The following is a 20,731-nucleotide window of genomic DNA, read 5'->3' as shown; positions in this document are numbered from 1 at the left end:
CAGACAGACAGAGTGGCCGAGGTCCAACACTGGCCGCTGAGACAGAATGAGGGCACTCTCACTCCCTCACCTAGTCTAGTCTTCTCCGTCAATGCTTGGATAAATAACAGCCTTGAACAGCCGAACTGGAATACCATGTTGTCTTACATTTATTTCCCAGTGTGGAAGTGGCAAATATGTATTCAATTCAGTGATTCTCTGCAGCCTATTGTTATAATTGTGTGTGCTTCCAAGTTTACTCACTGCAGCGAGGACAAGCAGCCATATTGCCACTGTAATGGATACTGCACATTACATTGCTTCTCTCTTTGGATCTCACACTAGGGACCTGGCACCGCGAGGTAGAGAAATTACCTCCTGGTAGTTAAATAGCTGAACCGTAGACGTAGCCTCTCTCTTCCTCTCTCCCTCCTCTCTCTCTTTTTCTGTCTTCCTCTCTTTCTGCTCTCTTCCTCTCTGGAGACCTGCCATTTCCTTGGAAGAGAGCGGCATATTTTAAACTGCATTTAACATTCAGCCACTTATTTTACTCCATTCGTTGCATTATTAAAATACCTTCAGACCCCCTTAATTATTTTCCTAGCTCTCCTCCATCCCAGCAGAACTGATAATTGGTGTTATTTATCTAAACAATACCACTGTGTGACTCTTAGGGTGGGAAAGTTTGAATAATGGATGAGGACAAATGCAAAGCAATTGCACTTACTCTGACTTTGGCACTATCCATGTCAGTGCGATTTTACCATTTTTGCTTGAGAAAAAAGGAAATGGCAACCACGTTCCAAAGTGTTAACTCCTTCCCTGCTCTCTCTCCCTGTAATAAAGCAGGACGTGATATTCTCTTGCCAGGGAGGCTAGACTGAGTTAAATTTGTCAGTTCCTCCCATCCAATTCCAGCGGGGCTTGTGGTTTCTTAATGAAAAGGCTCGTGGAGGCCTGGGGACAGACTGAACACAGAGGCTGAAAAGACAGAATGAACAAAAAGATGTTTTCCTTTTTGAACATTTCATTCAGTGTTTGGAGGTTCTTGTTTTGGCCAATCAGTGCTTTTTCCGTTGGCACATTTAACAGAATGAGTTTTAAAATGTGCTGTTGCAGTCACAAACATCTTGGAAGATGTGATTTTGCAGTTACTTGTCATGATGTGGTTGAACAAAAAAAAAGCAACTAGTCCTATGTAATCCTAGGCTGCATCCTCTGTCTGTGTTGATAGCCCAGATACAGATGCTCTTAGACTTGTACCATGTAACATATACGTACTGATTTATTACCAGTCACTGTACAGGTCTCATTGATCCTGTTATACCGTCTTATACATTATACATCTTATTAGGGCTGCAACTAACGATTATTTTCATTGTTGATTAATCTGTTGATTATTTTCTCGATTAATCGATTAGTTGTTTGGTCTATAAAATGTCAGAAAATGGTGAAAAATGTGGATCAGTGTTTCCCAAAGCCCAAGATGACGTCCTCAAATGTCTTGTCTTGTCCACAACCCAAAGATATTCAGTTTACTGTCATAGAGGAGTAAAGAAACCAGAAAATATTCACATTTAAGAAGCTGGAATCAGAGAATTTTGACTTATTTTTCGTAAAAACTCAAACCGATTTATCGATTATCAAAATAGTTGGCGATTAATTTAATAGTTGACAACTAATCGATTGATCGTTGCAGCTGTACATCTTCTACATTGAGCTAACTCCTCCGCTCTGCTCTGTCCCCCTGCAGGTACGACGGCGCAGCCCTTCAGCCCCTTCTGGTTCACGGTGGAGCCCCAGGACACGCTGGCCGTGCGCGGCGCCCCGGCTCTGCTCAACTGCTCGGCGCACAGCGACGCAGCCGTGCCGGCGCGCATCGAGTGGAAGAAGGACGGCACCTTCATGAGCCTGATTTCGGACGAGAGGCGACGCGTGCTGCCCGACGGCTCGCTGCTCATCACCCAGGTGGTTCACTCCAAGCACAACAAGCCCGACGAGGGCACCTACCAGTGCGTGGCCACTATCGACAACCTGGGATCCATCTCCAGCCGCACGGCACGCCTCGCTGTAGCAGGTAAGACTGCAAGACCCACCAGGCTCATTAATAGATTAGCTTTGTTCAGGCTGTCCTGTACACCTCAAACTTTGTCGTTAAAAACACATCATCACAATTGTCCTTGATTCTTTTTTTTGGAGCATGTCAACATTGTGAACTTGTTTGGAATGACAAATTTAGTGCTTTGAGTTAGAGTTGGTTTAGATTTTTCATTATTGTCAAAAACCTCAGACCAAGGAATTGCTTAAAGGAAGTTTAAAGTGTGTGAGAGGTGGTATTAGCAATAGGTAAGAAAAAGAAAATGAATGGTATGTAAAATGCCTCTCATGTACATATAGATTTGATTAATAGCATTTAATGAACAGCTGAACACTGTCAAACTTTGTTACGTCTTCAGATGGAGCCTTTTTTGAAAGTGTTTTACTTTTATATATCGTCCCTCCTGTTTTAAGGAACACTGTCAGGTTTGAAGAAATAAAAACCGGCGTTTAAGAAAACATAAAAAGGTTTCCATCTTAAACCATCTCTTCAAAATGTTTTCCACTCCAAGCCTACACTGCAAATACACACCCACATAACATCTGTATATGTGAAAAGCTCCTTTAGTTGCTTTCCCATGTTGTTTTCTTTGTCCTTGAATTGTTTTCCATTTGTACTTTCTCTTCTATAAGCCTTGGCATCTAGCTGGATGTTGCACGCATTGCCCCCACTGGATAAATGCGTGCAAAAGGGTCTGTTTTTTTTTTTTTCTTTTGTTGCCCGACCTACAATGTGACCTTGTTCAGTTTGGGAACAGCAAGTGGCGTGGGATTATTAGGTGTTTGGAGTCGAGTCGCACCCCGAAATTCAATTTGCAGCCAGAGGAACAGCAGAATGCAATTACTGTGTGCTTTCCCCTCAGTGCTGCTCTGCCAGGTAGAAAGACGCTGGAGAGAGGCTTCTTGTTGACAATAGGATAGTCGAGTGTAAGCCCCTCTGATACTGAGTGCCTGTGTGAAGTTACAGTCTTTGACTGCGATTCTGTGTTTCTTGTCACAACCTTTTTAAATTGCAAGGTAATGAGCTAGCATATTGCCTGGAGAGGCGGAAAAGATTCTTGCTTTCTCACCCATAGAGTAGGAGTAGTTGTACTGTATGCGTCCGTTAAACGTGATCTGTTAGGTGAGATCTCAAACACCGCGGGTCTGATTTTGACAAAACATGGAGGGATGATGCATCTCCGCAGTGTCTCAGCATTTAAAGAATACACTAATTGGCCTGGGGGACGCTATCATTTAGGGATTAGTTGCTGATGATTTTGTATTGTTTTTTGTTTCTTTGATTTGAACGATTTATTGGAGAAAAATGCACACTTTTTTATTTGTAATGTTTTCTCCCTTTGTGTTATATAGAACATTCTAAAACGAAACCTATCCGTTCCCTCTGAGGAGAAAATAACCAATATATGGGGAATGACACAGAATAGTCCATACACATAGACATATTTGTTTCTGTTTTTGATGAAACTTGGAGGGATGACGCTTGTTACCGATTGGCCTAAGGGCTGCCTGCATCATTTGCGGGGGACAACGTGTTTACTTGTTTCCTCTTGGTACAGCCTGTCTTATTGCTGATCCCCCTGCAGCAACATGCGGGCTTTGGTCAATGCAGGAATTGTCAGTTGAAATTAATTCCATAACAGTTTGGGTGCTGCAAAAACATAGTATGCGTTTGGTCTCACAGATAATAGACTTACAGCACCATTTTATTTCAATTGAACACATGCTCTAGACATTTTCAGCCTTTGCACAAATTCTATTAGTGTTGAATTCGATGGTGGTGATAGTAGATAATTAGTGTCTGGCTGTGTGTGTGTGGCTCCCACAGCCTGTTCCTACTCTGTCACATAGGCTGACCTCACCATCACCATGGGAAATCTACTGACCTTAAGGTCATTTCAGCACATCAGCATCAAACAGCTCACCAGAACGCATCAGTGTTTCCGTGCTTTTGTGTGTGTGCATTAGAGATAGAGACTCGGAAAAGGAGTGTCTGCGTCTGTGTGAACAAATATGCGTGAATTGAATAGACGCTGGTGTGTGTGTGTGTGTGTGTGTGTGTGTCTTCGAGTCATTTCAAGCGTAGCTGGACAGTAGACAATCCTGCCTGGCGCTTCATCAATTCCTGTCAGCAAAGCCGCATTCATGTTTAATGCAGAAGGGACTCGTATGGTTGCTATGCTAGGATGAGTTCTGCTATCAAACAGCCTCACAGCCAGTGGGATCTACCTGGGTCAACTATGATGGGATGTTAGATTCAATCAATTCCTACTCGGAGAGGGGAGCAGGTGAAATCTATCTGCTATTACACACACACACACATATGTATATACTGAAACAAGCGCTCAGAAATTCACACAGACGTAAAAACAGTAACGACTGTACACACACAAGTCATACATGCGCAAATGTCATGCACATTAAGCGTTTGTATTTACGGCCCTTCTTACACACATACACACACACATACACACATACACATACACGCAGAGCCAATGATGTATCTCCAGCTGGCTGGCAGGTGGCCAATAAAGAGGTTAATTGCAGCGTAGAGAGAGCAGGCCATTAGGCCGCCATCAGACCCAGAACGATGGTGCAGGCAGGAGGGAACGGGGGCGGGGGGCGGGGTGGGCGTGACCTCTCAGATGTAACGACGGCTAGCGTGGCGTGGAGCGTGGCGGACAAATGCCGGGGTAATATCTAGGATTGATTGCTGGGAGACGTGGGGCTTGTTCTTCTAGAGGAGACCCCCCCCCCCCCCCCCCCCCCTCCACCTCCAGCACCGCCGCCACCACCGTGACTCTCCGCTCAGCTTCACCTCTCCGCCTTCCCAAGCTGCTTCTCTCTCTACATTTCCTTCTTTTTCTCTGTGACCATATTTACACACACACAAAAAAATGCTGTTGTAATGCGATTAAGACAACAATGCGAGTAAAGCAGGACCATACTCTGATTGAATGTTCTTAGAGTAAGCGTAATTGCAGTAACATATGTGGAGTACTCCAGTTTAAAGAGTAACTAAACCCCAAACCCAAATCTCTGTAAACCCTGACATCTAATGGTAAAATGCATGGTAGTGAAATTTCCATCTGCTATTGGCTGGTCTTTGGTGCCAGGTGATGTCACCTTCAACAGGTGGTAACATCATCTGGCACCAAAGATCAGCCAATAGCAGACTGCAATTTCAGTAGCATGCTTTTTACCATTTGATGTCAGGGTTTACACAGATTTGTGTTTAGTTACTCTTGACACACACATCATGACAAGCAACTCTAGTTACTTAAAATTGTGCGTATTTTATAAAGACAGCACTCGTAAACCAGAAAATAAGGGTAGTGTAAACAGCTTAATCGTACTTTTGTCTCACTCAGACTGCTGGTAATAGTCACATTATTGTGCGCATGTTAAATGCAGCCGGTGTCTCTCCCTCTCCCATGTGTTCCCTCTATCCCCTCGCTTTGTCGCCCAGCCTGCCTCTGTGTGTTTTAGCCTGTGTGCATAGTCGGATAGTGTAGCAACACATGCCCAGACACAGACAGAGAGAAAGAGAGGGGCGTGTGGCCTAGCTGGGCATGTTCTTATGTATTCAGTTTGAGTCTCGGCGAGAGGAAAAAAGGAGAAAGGGAGGGGGAGAGAAATTATAGGGCAGAGAGAGAGAGAGGGAGAGAGAGAGAGGGAGAGCGGCATACAGTGGTGATAGCCGGGACGCAGAGCGAGACGGGAGTAATGAGGATCCCGTCTCAACTGTCTGGTCGTCTCCCTCCGCCCCACGGCGCTCTTTGAACTCGCCCCTCCTTAAGGAGGGTTTGAGGTGAGCCCCACCTCACCACCGCTCAACAGGGAAACCCCCAAATGAGAAAATAGAGAACTCATTTCATCTCTCTCTCCCTCTCTACCTCAATCTTGCAGTCTCTTTGTTTTGTTTGATTCCTGACCCCTGCTTAGGCGGACGAGACGCTTTTCTATTCAACTGTACCTGCCCCATCTGCTCCGGCTTTCTTTCTTCTTCTCTCTGCCCTCTCCCCTCTATTTCTTTCTTCTTTTTTTTTCTTCCTCTCTCTGTCTCACCTATAGGCTACTGTGCTATAGAAAGACAGCCAAAGCCACTTATCACTTTGCTTTGATATCATGTTGCACTGAATTCCCCCCCTCCTCCCCCACAGAAGTAGAAATTATAAAAATGAACACACTCTTCACGTGTCATGTCTGTTGCCTCATATTTAAGTGTGCTTATCCTTTGATAGAGTCGGGTGCCCTTTGAAGGATTTAGGGGTGTCGGCAGATTCTTTAATCCTGTTTTTGATGTATTTTAATCTGTTTTTGGGGGGGCGTCGCACCCCCAAGACATGACAGCCTCAAAATGCTGAAAGAGGATGATTGCGTCACCATTGCACGGAAAGTCCTTTGTGTTGTTCTTGGTAGGACATGCAGCTGATTAATTAATCTAGCATCTTTACATATTGTGAATAATTGAACTTAAGCCACCTTTTGACGATGTAAAATGGATGTCAACCAAACATGGCTTAAGAGTTTTTGACAGGATAAAAGCCCATAATGGCACAAATATTGCACAAAGCTATTTGTGGTTAGCCAGGATTATCTTCTTCGGCTTCTTTATTTGTTGCGTCTCTAACAGAACTACACATACAGTAGGTTCAGTTAGTGGATGATTCAGGTGACCAAAAATAGAAATCCCCTAAACATGAATGCACATACCCTCTAACATGCCCTATATGCTCTTAATTTGCAGTTGAAATACTTTAAATTGGATATTTTACCAAAACGCAAAACATAGAGAAAACATTATTTTGCTTGGACACATGCATTCATGCTTTATGCTGTTTGGTAGACCAGTCAGCTGAATAATCTGCTGTAGTGTGACTCTCCTTTTAGTCAAACTCAGGCGTCTTGTCTGTGTAGTGATGCCTCACATCCAGCACTTTCTTTTCTTCCTATTTATCAACTCTACTTTCATGTCGGTTGCACTCACACACTGCATCAGCTAGGGCAGCGGTTCTCAACGTGGCGTCCGGGGACCACCAGGGGTCCTTGAGGAGGTTCCAGGGGGTCCCCAGCAAATTGATGAATTGTTAAACTTCACCATTATTTCATTTACAAGAAGTTAACACAATTAGAGAATATAGAAGAATGACTGTTCTGATTCATAGCTTTACTGTTATCTCTACCTACAATACAGATAGTCATGGAATTCTGGACAAAATCATATCTGACAATAAAAATATTCTCAGATTTGAGTCCGAGAGACAAAATCTCATCAAATGGGGGTCCGTGGCTCTAATATGTACTACATTTGGGGTCCTTGATATAAAAAAGGTTGAGAATCACTGAGCTAGGTTTTTCAGGTTGTCAGGCTGCCACCATTGTGCATGTAACGCTTCCACCATCACATTGGAGAGTTTATTTGCATGGGCGTTTGTCAGCACACACACATACATAAAGGATAATGTACAGTGAGCCGGCCATTATTGCAAAATAAGCCCCGATAATGGCCGGCTCACTGTACATTATCATGCTTATTACGTGGCTGCTTACAAAATTCATGAATCATTTGACACAAAATATTGATTCAAAATGATTTTATTACAATCTCAATCATGTACAAGCTAAAAAAATTGTTCACCATAACAACGTGAACAAATCTGGTTAAGATTGCCATTCAGCGCTTAACCAGCAATCAAATGTTTTGTGCTGTCTGAATAAATTAAAAGAAATGTTTGTAAAATTCTTCTGTGTTTCTTCCATGTTGAAGAGTGTTTTTCTGCCGTAACCAAGGACAAACTTCTTTTTGGCAGAAGGTGTTGCCAGGTAATTTGATTTGAAGTCAACAAAATCAACTGGACTTCTTGACTGCAGAGTGGTATGATTAGATGTGAAACAGCGGTCTGTCATTCAGATAAAACAGTCCTCAGAATGCATTCATTGGCCAATCAGCATCGAGTATGCTACAAAGCTGTGTAATAATGGGTGTTGTGTTGTGATGTCACATGATGCCGATGGCCTGATTTCATCCCAAAACCTGTGTTGTAGTGTTCGGGGGTCTTTAGAGCGATCGATGGTGACATTGAGTCGGGGTCAAGTGGCTTTTTGCTTATCGCAGGTGTGTGTTAGTGAAACGGTGGTCGTGTTGCAACACACACACGCGCGCGCACACACACACACACACACACACACACACACACACACACACACACACACACACACACACACACACACACACACACACACACACACACACACACACACACACACACACATATAAATGGGGATGATCCAGGGCAAAAAAAAAAAGTTATCTCAAAGGCCCATCTGTTCCCAACTACACACTTAGAGATATGGCCAGATCAGATGACTTCTGCACACACACACACATACACACACACACGCACACACACACACACACACACACATACTTGCTCTAGTGACCTGCCACCTGGGAGAGGACTGAGCTCTTCGCTGAGCTGTCTGCATTCTCCCTTCTCATTCAATCAGTGTTTCTTTTCACACTGCCCAAAGTACACCCCTCTCTCTCCCTCTCTCTCTCTCTCTCCCTCTCTCTCTCTCTCCATCTCTTTTCCTGTCTCATCAGCTATCCTCTCTACCTTACAGTTTTCCTATCTCTGCCGCCCCCCCATTCCTTTCTCTTTACTATCCCTCTCTCAACCCTCCATTTTCCCTCTATTATCCTCTCAGCCTCCCCCATGCTCTTTTCTTTTTATTTTCAAGGAGCTTCTTTTCCACTCGCCCATTTTGCAGTTCCACAGTGGCTGCGCAAGTCGTAAAATGCAAACACGGCAAACAAACAGCAATAAATCTCAAAAACAACAAAAAAAAAAAAATCTCCTCCATTCTAACGGCAAACTACAGAAAGAAACGCATCAAACACGTCATTGTTTGCCTCTTTTTTATCGTTCCTCTTTTATCGTTCTGTTTGTTTGTGTGTGTGTGTGAGAGAGAGTCTTAGCCAAGTCTGTGTGCGTATGTTCCTGTGCAGGTGCTTCCCCCCTTATGACCAATTACGTGCTGCCTTGCTGCTGAGTGCCGGGGTCGTCGGCGTGACGGATGGCCCCGACCCGGAAGCAGGGTCAGGGTCACAGCAGTCTTCCATTACCCTGATTTTCATCCGTCTGTGGCGGGCGGCGGGAGGGATGCAGGCGACAGGATGGGAAGGGTTGTAGATAAAGGAGAACGGAGACTGTTGCGACCCCGCCGTTCTGCTAAAGGTGCATTAATCATATGTTGAGCTGAAAAATGAAAACATTCAGCTACCCTTGGAGCGATGAAAAATGAAAATAACAGTGATTCCGTTAAAACCCGATGCATTTCAGCCGTAGAGGATGAGACCGAGAGCAGAAATCAAGCCTAGAAAATACAACGGCTGGGAAAATGCGAGGTGGGAAAACTTGGGCGAGGATGGAGCTGCGAGGAAAGATCCATCTTTTTTTTTTTTTTTTTTTTCTCTCCGGAGGAAGGCGGCGGGAGAAAAGTGTCGCCAGGGAGTCTGGTGGGCTGGAGGTAGATGACAGCCTCCATTTTACGTGTATTCACTGACTGATTAGGTCCACTGGGTAGCTGGAGTGGCTGATGGAGAGAGCCCTATCTCTACTCTCCAGACACCTCAGCGCCTGGTGTGTGTGTGCATGCGAGCGCCCGTGCACGTGCGTGTGTGTGAATGTTCGCACACATGTTTGATTTGTGTTTGTATGTTTCTAGACTGCTTTTGTGTGACATCTCATTTTCCAACATGAGCTCTGATCATACATTGAAAGTGCAGCACCGATGCTAGGCAGCTTGTGAAAGCTAAGAGCTCCAACACAGGCTGTTAGTGTCGGAGTCTCTGCCTTTATCACAGGCTATAAGAGGGCAGTGGGGGTGGGGTGTGCAGGGTGCAGGTTGCCATGACAACTTCACAGGTTCTAGCGACAGCTTTATCGTTAGCGTACCTGCTCAGTGGACACAGGAGGGTAATAGAATGAATCCACACCAAATGGATCCTTCAGTGTTGTATGTAATGCAAACACGTTTTCAGAGTTTTTCAGTGCGATTCTGCTTGACTTTGTTACTGTACCTGTGCCAGATTTTGTGCTGCTGCTCAAAAAGTGTTTGAAAAAAAATCAAATACCAGGGGACATTTTCATCACTACAATCAAACTGCATTAAAATTTCCAAATTAAAGTGTACTGTCTAATTGAACTTGGGCAGTTTTTGGCCTGTTTCTGCAGTATGCTTAGGCCGGTGCAATTACTCAGTTCTAAAGTAATGAGAGTGATAATTGACTGCTGCAGTCAGCAGATGAAGATAAACTCTCCATGTGAGCTGAGGTGGAGAAACCGCCTACTGACCGTGTTTGGACTGCAGTTGTGCATAATGACTTCCCCAACTCCCTCGACTCCACTGTGTTCCTGAGCCCCCCCCCCGCACCTCAACTCCCCCACCACCTGAACTTCTATTCACAGCGATGCATAATGCGTCTCCCAATATGTGAGACGCATCCGCACATCAATGAAGGTTCCTTTGACTGCTCAAGGCTTTTCACAAAACCTAATAGATTTCTCTTTAAATGCTCTTGCTCTCGCTTCCACTTTTGACCCGGAGGTTGGAATTATGGTGTCACTGGGAATCTGGCTCCTGGTGTGACGTGTTAATCAGCCCATCTTGAGAGACAGAAGTGTCTTATCTGTTCTGTTTACCTCGCTCCCATCCACTCTGTCTAAAAGCCCTGTTCGTACGTGACTAGTATCACTTTGGGATCTCATATAGTTGAGAATTACCCCTGAATCTGTGTTTTCAACAGATACATTTGTACGGGGGATATATTTCAAATATCAAAGTGTCCTGAGACTGAACCTGACACATTCCCAGATTTCAGTGAAGTGATGCTGCAAATTAAGCAATTTCTCAATTGTCTAGTGGTTATTAAAATGGCACCTCCAAAAATACCATCAACACCAAGCAAGTGGAGTAAACAGTCAAAATGCAAAATGATAACCCTACATGGTGTTGAAAAAAATTCACTGACAAATAACTTGGACAATCTAACAACTAAAAATAAGGAACGGCGTACATGTGCAGAACTTTTAAAGCAAAACAGTCAGTTCAGTCCGACAGTCAGTTCTTCAACATGTTTTCTATCCACAGGTCCTGGAATCTTGTTCTTCGCATCGCTGAACACAGTTGCGTTCTAGTAATAGTTGTGTTTTTTCTGTGAATTGGGATGTTGTGTTTACTGAATGAGTTGCTCCCAGTAAAAAAAAAAAAAAACCTACCACATCTGCTTGTTTCAGGAAAAGATGACTTGCATAGAAGTAAATACTTACCAAACAAATTCCTTCAGCTTTCCTCCAACATTCCTTCAACACAGATTCAAAACTTTTTTAAATTCTTTCGGTTTTGGTTGGTGGGAAGCTCTTTTATGGAGCGCATCATACGGGAATGCCATTAGTTGCTTAAGACGAAGGCCACTGGCTCTGTGTTTATCATGTCTAGACCAGTTGGCAATCCAATTTTCTCACCCTTGATATAGTTTGCTTTAATGGCTGAATCAAATTAAACCAATTCCAGTTCATTCCATCATCTGCCATTGCCTTTGCGTCTGAGCTGGAGTGACACTTTTCACATGTTGGTGTCAGACGAGCTACAGCCTCCACAATTAGAATTAATTCACATTTTGTGTAATTAATTTCTACCCCTTTTCACCAATTGGTGAAAATGATTCTCTCTCACACATTAAGATGAATGGAAGCGATAGTTGTCTAATGACTTATCCCTCAGAAGACCACAGGATGCTGTAGCGCACAGCATGCATACAGTGACTGCACTGTTGTAAAGTGTGTTTTGCCATTCATCCATTTTGCTAGACAACTGTCTCCCAGTGTCCCTTTAAAGCTCCCATTGTTCTGCCAGATGACGCCCATGTCGATTTCCAAAACGGCCCCCTTTCAAATCCACAAGCCAAGGTGCTTTGCTCAGTGCGCCCCGGGCTTTGATGAGTCTCCAGTATTTGGACACTTGGACCGTATGTAGGTCTAGACTGCTCTAGATGGATTTGCATGGTAAAGCCCTCACTGAAGGCAAAAACTGTCCTCTGTCTGCAGTGAGTTTCTATCTACCTGGGGGAGTGACTCATTCAAGCCTTTTCAAGAAAAGTTGTTTTAGCACCAGCGGGTAGATTTGGGTAGAGTCAAACAACCATGAGAGTGGTCTATTCAAATCTTTTTTTTCCCCCTCCCACTTGCCTTCTTTACATTCTGTCACTCTCTTGGTTCACTCAATCTGCATAAAAAAGAGCTCTGACTGCACTGGAGTGCATTTTGTTTATCCTCCCCTCCCTCATTGAGATTCACTGTCCGTGTCTCCTTCCTAGCGTTTCAACAGATAGGGATACCTACGATGTTATGGACCAGTGTGTTCACCCGCAATGCCCTTTCATCTCCCAACGCTCGTCCGAGGGAGCGCACATAAGGAGGCTTTGGGTTTTCATATCGAAACGTCCCTGTGTTTCAAAGCCAAATTGGGCTTCACAGGGCTTTTGAAACCTGAAAGAGAGTTGACTCTCGTGGTTTTTTTGATGCCTCCCCAGGCCTCGGGGAAATCTTTTCAAACACACCTCTATTTTCATCAGACAGACAGGGTGGGCAGAAAAAGCGAGAGAGAGTAGGGAAAGTTTTTATTCTGGATTGATACGGTCCACCAGCTAGCCTTGGGTTTTGATGGCCAAGGCCACTACTCTGACAACTATTCTCTGAATGATTTTAAACATTTCATACAGTTCGGGAAAAACTGCCTTGGACATCAATGTTCTCATGTGCCCTCCTGCGCTTTACTCCTTCTGTGCCTGTCTGGCTGAGATTTGGAAGCATCGTCACTGGTGATGACAAGCTTAAGATGTATTTTATGGGATTTCCTTTGAAAGACAGTCTATTTTGTGAATAAAACTTGTGATTCTAGGGACAGAAGAGGGATTCGATTTTGCCACTCTAGATGTAAATAAAATATGTTTGAAATGCATATTTTACTATACTTGGCTTGTGCTGAAGATGCAGAAATATGGTGCGACCATGAGTGTTTCATTGCGTATTCTGCACAGAAAGAATGCTTCGCCTTGGGCACAGACGGAGTGTAGTGAAGAAACAAAAGTGCGAAGTGCTCAGTTGGTGAATTTCTTGGTTTTTTATGCTTCAGAGGCTGACTTTATTTATGGGTTCCCTTTTTTGCACCATCTGAGCGGGTCTCCATTGGCATGGATGGTATTATAGCAGTAAGGGGGTTGGTGGTGGCGGGGAGGGGTGCTCTCCTCACCTGCATCAAATTTGTCAGACTCACACATACAGGGCAACACTCAAGGTGTCAGGGGTGACACCTCGAAAAGCATCTCTCTCCCCTCTCCCTCGACTCAAAGCCTTGGTTCTCTCTTCTAGCTGACTGCATTTAGCTTCCTCAAAAATGCTTCTCTGCTGGTGAAAAGGAAAATAAACATTGCATCTTTTCCCATTTTCCCATTTCCCTTTATTATGGTAGCTCCATTTATATATCTATTTATTTATTTGCTGGTGACAAGTCAAAGGAGTTAGAACCAAGGGGGGGCTACACTTTCTCTCTTTTACTTTGCGCTTTCTTCTTTGCTTGACGCCCTTTAATGCAAAGTTCATTTGTATTTGTTTTGTTGCTTTTAGCCAAAGACATACAGTCTCCGCTCCCCACTCAGTGTTAGTCAGAGCCAGTGTGAGGTGAAAAAGGGGAGTTTAGGGTGGGGATGGGGTTGGATGGGTGGCGCTTGCCAAGTGTTCCTGTGCGCTCTGCAGAGGGGCAGGGGTGAAAAGAAAACCCGGGGAATGAGCGGGGCGTCGTACGTGTCCTCCATGTGAAATAAAGCCTGTTTGGGGAGATGCTGGAGCCTGCTCAGGCCTGCTGGAACACAGACTGACTCTGTTAATGTGCAGGGGCATGACATGTCTGATGCAAGAAGACTGGTGTGAGCTACAGCGAGTGTGAAAGGGAGAGAGTGAGATAAACAAGGGAGAGGGAAGGCACAAGAAAGTGATATCTCGTATTAAGAAGGATAAGAAAGAAAGTCGAGTGTGTGTATGTGGGGAATGTAAAGAAGCTAAAAAAAAAAAAAAAGTGTGTGAGAGTGAATGTGTGTGTGGGTGTGTGTGTGTGTGTGTGGGTGTGTGCCCTCCTTTCACTGAGCTGCCCTGAACTCTGTGTGCGAGGGCCCTGGGGAGGGTGTTGAGATTCCTCCTCTCCACACCATGCAGCGCCCTTACCGCCTTCTGATTGGTGCATGCGAGCTGTGGAGGTGTCAAGGACGTGATGTGTGTGTGTGTGTGTGTGTGTGTGTGTGTGTGTGTGTGTGTGTGCGCACGTGCTAGGGACGCCATGTAGGCGTTAGAGTCACTGAATTGAGTCTGATGAGGCTTGATTGATGATTAAAAAAAAAGAAAGCCTTCTGGTGGTTGAGCACAGGCACCCTGCTGCTAGTGTTGATGTGTGGTATTATGGAATTGCCTTTTGTACAATTGACTGCATGCTGCACTGCATCCTTCTCCTTGTGTCTGTGTGTGTGTGTGTGTGTGTGTGTGTGTGTGTGTGTGTGTGTGTGTGCGTGCGCACGCACTTACAAGCTGTGGAGTAGCTTGTGCTCCAAGGTTAGTGATAAGTACGCATCTCCCCTATTGTTTCCTCTTGTGTGGTTAAGTGCAACACACACCAGACACATACACACACACTTACCTACACACACACACACACACACACACACACACACACACAGAGGAAGACAAAGGAAATAGCACTGCAGTAGCATGTCTTATGTTCTGCACTCTGCCAACACTTTTGCTTTTATCCCCCATTCTACCCCGCCTTTCAGCTTCTCCACACTTCAGCACTGCATTTTAACACTCAGTTCGCAATTTCTCACACATTTGCAGCCAGGGAACATACAGCAAGCTTATATACAACAATGGAATCAAAGCATTTGTCTTTGATGGTAGGGATATAGTACGTATGTATTAAATCTTTGTTGAGGCGAGAGGAATTTGTTTCGGATTGCGCAACCTGGAGTGTACATTGAAAGGCAAGAAATATAGTTCTTACTGCAGCCCATCCAGCCGTCTTCCATCATCGGTAAAACATGGAGTACACAAGCACACACAAACAGAAACACACAATCAGTGTTTGGGCTTTTGGGTGGATGACTTCTCCCTGCTTCTGGGTGGACAGCACAGTGTTCAGGCACACGCACGCTCTCACACACATGATTAAAGCTCATCACAGAGGTGGACTTCATTCGGAGGCGTTCGCCGTAGCATCTGCTCCGTTTGTAGGTAATACACTGCAGATGGATTGGCCTAATTGCTGGTGCCACACTGTCAGACCGTCCAGGTGTTCTAGAGATCTGTTTCTTCCCTTTCCATTAGGGTTGAGTGATTGACTAGATTTCCTCCATTGTCACATTGCCTCCCTCGCTATCGCTGATGGGATCATTTAAAAGACTCTTTGGTTTGTTTTCTTGGCGTTCTATTTGAAAGAAAACCAATGTTACCCTCCTTAAATATATCCATTTCATACTTGCAAACCTAATTATGGGTGATAAGTAAACAGTGAAGCATCTGCCTAGTGATACTGTGTAAAGAGTTGGCTACTTATGGATAAACGCTGCACACTGCATGATTCTCATTCAAATAGGGAAGCCCCTTAGCAGGAGTTGCCCTTCTACAGCCTATTCAGTATGTACAGCAATTTTTCACATTATTATCTGACATCTGTGTTTGCTGTCTTTTGTTTAGTCTGTAATATGCACCAGACATGGCTAATGAACTTTAAAAATTCGGTGCATTTCTAGGAGGAGAGATTGGTCTTCGCATCATGCCGGATCCCCAGTCGGCCCTGATGAAATATGAGCATCCATGCATGCTCTGTTATTTGGGCTCACTGGAGCATCTCAGAAAGATGTTTACTTCAGTGTGGGAAAGGAAAAAAAACATTTGAAATCTGGGTTTCTGATCATTCAACTCTTGACAGCCACAGCCAAGCCCCAAGGGGCTGAAAGCTTTGTTTGCTGATGATATAAATGTATTAATTAATAATTAGGATTTATGATAATCTAAATAGTAAGCTATAAATTAAATTACAGTAGCCTTTAGACACAATTTTAATTAAACACACTATAACTTTTTAATCTCTAAATTATTTTTCTACAGTATAAAGTTTTCCTGTGCTGAAATTGCCCTTCAACACCTCAGACTTAATCCAACTGCAAAGATCAGTCACTCAGTTGTCCAAGTCTATTTTCCATTCTGTCACCATTATGTTGATTCTAAATTTAAACCTAAGTGTCTGCACACAGTGTTTTAGTGTGGAAGCAGAAATTAGTGCTAGAGATGTTGTGTTTGTGTGGTGGAGGTGGGGGGGGGGCTAACTGACGTTAATTTACCACCCCATCACGCCCCTAGACGAGGTAAATGATGATGAATGCCCCTGGCCACGTCGAGTGACATCATCACCCAGCGCTACAGCTGTGTCTTCAGAAACATCTGCTGCTCCCAAGCTGCCAGTCCTCATCCTTGTGCACATACTCACACACACATACAGGTGCATAGTCCCTCTTTTGGTCCACTGTGGAGAAGACGGGTTTGCAGAGAAACCAATCTGTCTCAGGATAAGTTGTCAGCAGCCATTTTGCCTTCCTCTGTCTCCATAAAATTCTTTTTAAAGACCCTATGAAATGAAAAATAACTTTTTTACTTTTTTGTCGATGTTACTAGACTTAGTGTATACCTATTCACCGATAAAGGCCAAAGACAAAAAGTTGATTTCTAGAAATTGTATGTATAAAAAAAAAAAAGTTTGTTAACCGTTGGAATTATTCACCCCACTCCCCGCTATTTTTTGTAGCATGCAGCTCAGTTCAGCTAGCAACATGAGATGAAGGCGTGTTTTTGGCTGCGCTTCCCCTAAAACAATTTTCCCAGACGGGCGATGGAGACAGAATATTCCTCCACAACCCAGTGTAGAATGCTGTCCATGTTTGATCTGAGCAGGCTTGACGTTGATGCACCCACTTCCTCCATATCTCATTAATATGCGCGTAAGCCCCTCCCGCTGACACTTCCCGCCTTAACTTTGTTTAATTCAGAAATGCGTCAATACATGGAAGCAAATCATGCTCTCCATGCCACTTCATGGGGCCTTTAAGTTCAAGCTGGTTCTCCTAATTGCGAGGTTCCCTACCTGTGCTTCATTCCACTAAAACCTGCACATTCTGTTTCGTCATACATTTCATAATTATAATCAACAATGCCACAAAACCCATGCAGATATTTTCCAAATAGCAGCTGCTCATATTTAGCAATGCTGTGTGTTGGAAACTCTCTGCATAATGTGTGTGCAAATGTGTACATGTTTATTTAACAGTCCCCTTTAAATACAGCCTGTCACCTCTACTCTGCCTGATGTAGGAAATGTTTTCATCTTCGTTTAGCTTCACCAGAGTATAATTTCATGCACACACCCACACAATATCAGTGCTCACGGTAATTTAAAGATGCATGTTAAAGTCATATTGGAAGATAAACATGTTGTATGCCCGCAGTGTGTACTATAAGTCACAGATACTGGATTTAGTACTCAAGTCTAGTCTCGAGAAAACTTCCTGATCTTGGACTCTGGCCTAATTTGTCTCGACTAATGTGTATTTGGTTATTTATTTTGACACATTTGCATTTTGCTCTTGTAGTCTGATATAAACAACTTGAAGAGTTATGTTATGTTGAGTTATGTTGTTCTTTCTCCATTATGCATTGTATCCTGTTGATAAAATACTGCTCAGTATCATTATCATTACATTCTTAAAGATTTCCTTATTACTTTTAGCATTGATCAGGTGTAAAAGGAAGACAGTTTGCTCTGGTCTTGGTCTTGAATTGAGCCAACCCTCCCTCGGTCTTGATCCTCCTTTTTGGAGTTCATCTTCATTCAACCTGGACTCGGCCAGTTCTTGGTTTGTCTTTGATTCGACTGAGATGGTCTTGACCCCCTACAGAGGCATGGTGTTATTTGCTGAGTCCATAAAGAGCAGAGGGTCTGACAGGCAGCGTCAAGGTCAGTGGAAAGCCAATATAAGTGTATGAATGATTCATTCATGCAACATTCCTGTTCGTTGTAGTCTCTGTCTCCTCTTTTATGACCTTGCTTTTGCAGCTAGTAGAGCGAGGCGACCAGGGTAGCCAGCCATTGACATGGGTGCCAACATGAGTGTGAGGCTGTGAAACAGTTTCTCGATGTGTTCTTTAAATCGATACAAATGCTGCATAGCAACAAACAATAGCACATTTTTGTGCGCATATTGCTGGTTGTGCAGACTTGAGTCGGGTCTGTCTGCACATGTATACATGATGTGCATGATCTCTCTCTCTGTCTGTGTGTCAGTGCAGTAAGGCCTGGCGATATGGTTGAAATCAATATCATGTTAATCATAAGGATTTCTTTTATATCAAGATATATCACAATATAGCTCACATATGCAAAATTAAATGATCAAATTAATGTTCATCCTGTTGAACCGACTGGTAATGTCACACAAAACTGAGATTTTCAAATAATATTCCTACCATACTTCATTTTGTCAGAGTTTTTAAATATAATTTGCTTATTATCATCAATTTAGACAGCAGAATTGTGTGTCACGACATCCCAAAATCACCATATCATCACGACACGATTCCACTGAAAGACGATAAACCATAATATTGAATTATGGCCCAGCCCTAACAGTGCAGTAATCCCTTCCCCTCCATATCCCAACTGTACGCCCCTCTCCCCCTGTCCGTCCGCCCCTCTCTGCCCCTCGCTCCATCATGTCCGGTGAGTAGGATGCTCCGTCTTCCCCTCGTCCCTCCTTCCATCCGTCTCATTTCCCTGCTAGCTGCCTGGCGCGGCTGGAGCATAAACAGAGCAACAGGGCCGCCGATAGCATCTGCAGATGTGCCGCCAACATCCCCAGATAAGAACCGGCAGCAGCATGCCCCTCTCTAGCAAACAATAGAATTCCCACTGAAATGTGTGGTGGGAAGAGGGAGAGAAAAGGGTGGAGGGGAGGGGAGGGGAGGGGAGGGGAGGGAGGGGTGGGGGTGTGATAGGGATGGGTGGAGACTGAATGAAAGAGACTTTGAGAGTGATGCAGGGAATCGGCTACATAGACAGAGGAGGACAGAGAAGAAATGCAGGCATGGAAGTGAGGGGTGGATGCTGCTGCAGGGAGGGGAAGGAGCGAAGGAGACAAAGGTCGATGTGGAGAGAGAGACTGCACAGAAGATAGGTGGAGGAGGGAGTGGGTCGGTATGTGAATTGAGGGAGAGGGGGGTTGAGGGATTGAAGGCCCAGTGTTATCCCTCTAGCTTGTATCTATCTGTCCATCAACGGCAGGGCTGGGGTGTGTTTGGTTTCTTTATCTGGATGGCCTGTTGAGCCGGTGGAGGGCGGAGAGGCCCTTCATTCCAGTGGAGGAGGATGAGGGGGGGGGGGCTTTAAGGAAGCAAGCACTTGACGAAAGATGCGAGGACAGGCCACCGATAGCTGCTCTTTGTAGCGCCTGCGTTGGATTTGATTGACAGCTCCTTTATAATCCCGCGGGTGACTCCTCTGACATCAGACTACTCTGTTGAGCGTCTCTGTGCATCCTCGCCTACTTCTCACCTCCTCCTCCCTTTATTCCTCTGATAAGGGAGCGAGGGAGGGAGCGGGGGGTGGGGGGGGTGGGGGGGTACGTACGGCTGTAGTGACAACACATTTATCTGTGCTCGGCCAACGGGAGCAGCCGCTGCCACGGTCTCCCCTGGCAACGACCTCTGGCGAAGGTTAGCCTCAAAATGGGCCAAGAATGAGCTAAGTTTCCAGAGATAAAATAAGACACCTTAACATGATTACGGGCCCTAATGCAATCAGTATTGTTTCAGCTACAACTCAATTACCTGTAATGAAAACGGGCTCTTTCCCTCCAGATACCGGGGGCGTTAGCTCGGCTGGTGGTCTGACTCTGAACAGGCGCAAAACACGTGGGAGGCAGAAGAAGCATGTGATACCCACAAAGGAGAGATTAAACCCGTACATGCCGACTCAATCACACACTGAGGAACATACAGAAATATACAGACGCACAGTCACACCTCTCTTCTCTCCCTCAGCCTCTCCTTCAGGGAATACCACCCAGTGCCTCTGGTGTGATGTGCTGTACATAAACTTAATCCCCACGTAGAAACATTCCAGGTATTTATTGAATTCACACATGCTCAATTCTCCATCTGCAAGGCTTTGTTTCGCAGTGACACCTCTAAAATAGACAGACGTCCCCAGCTGTCTGGGTGCTGTCGCTCACTTGATGGCTCCAAACGGGTATTGACAGGTTTGGTCTGTGTAGAGAAGAGGGGTTCGCAGAGACACCCATCCATTTCACGAGACACTTCTTCAGCCTTATACACTGTCTCCATAGCTGCCAGGACACACCCAAAGACATGAAGGGACAATTATTTTGCAGGTCAGGTTTTGTAGGCCTTTGATTATGTGTGTTTAGTAGTAGCAAATATTGTACATTCTTCTCTCAGATATGCAGGTTTTTGTATTTGTATAATGATTTACAGCA

The 20,731-nt window shown here is 44.5% G+C and overlaps 1 protein-coding gene across 1 annotated transcript in view; it reads left to right on the top strand.

Moving 5' to 3' along the window:
* The window catches only part of LOC139642357 (neogenin-like), a gene marked incomplete at its 3' end in the record, with an annotated part of 87,696 nt that overhangs the window by 55,873 nt on the left and 11,092 nt on the right, over window positions 1-20,731 (top strand). The window contains exon 2 of the mRNA XM_071517164.1: window positions 1,733-2,056. Coding sequence (XP_071373265.1) covers window positions 1,733-2,056 — 324 coding nt within the window. The remainder of the gene's footprint in view (window positions 1-1,732; window positions 2,057-20,731) is intronic.

The sequence above is a fragment of the Centroberyx affinis genome, unplaced genomic scaffold (genome assembly GCF_046629955.1).
Source record: "Centroberyx affinis isolate AG114_WGS23_722 - 3 ecotype Tasmania unplaced genomic scaffold, CSIRO-AGI_Caff_v1 ptg000043l_1, whole genome shotgun sequence".
Classification (NCBI taxonomy): domain Eukaryota; kingdom Metazoa; phylum Chordata; class Actinopteri; order Beryciformes; family Berycidae; genus Centroberyx; species Centroberyx affinis.
The sequence above is the reverse complement of the archived record's forward strand: the minus strand, read 5'-3'. Positions and strand labels throughout refer to the sequence as shown.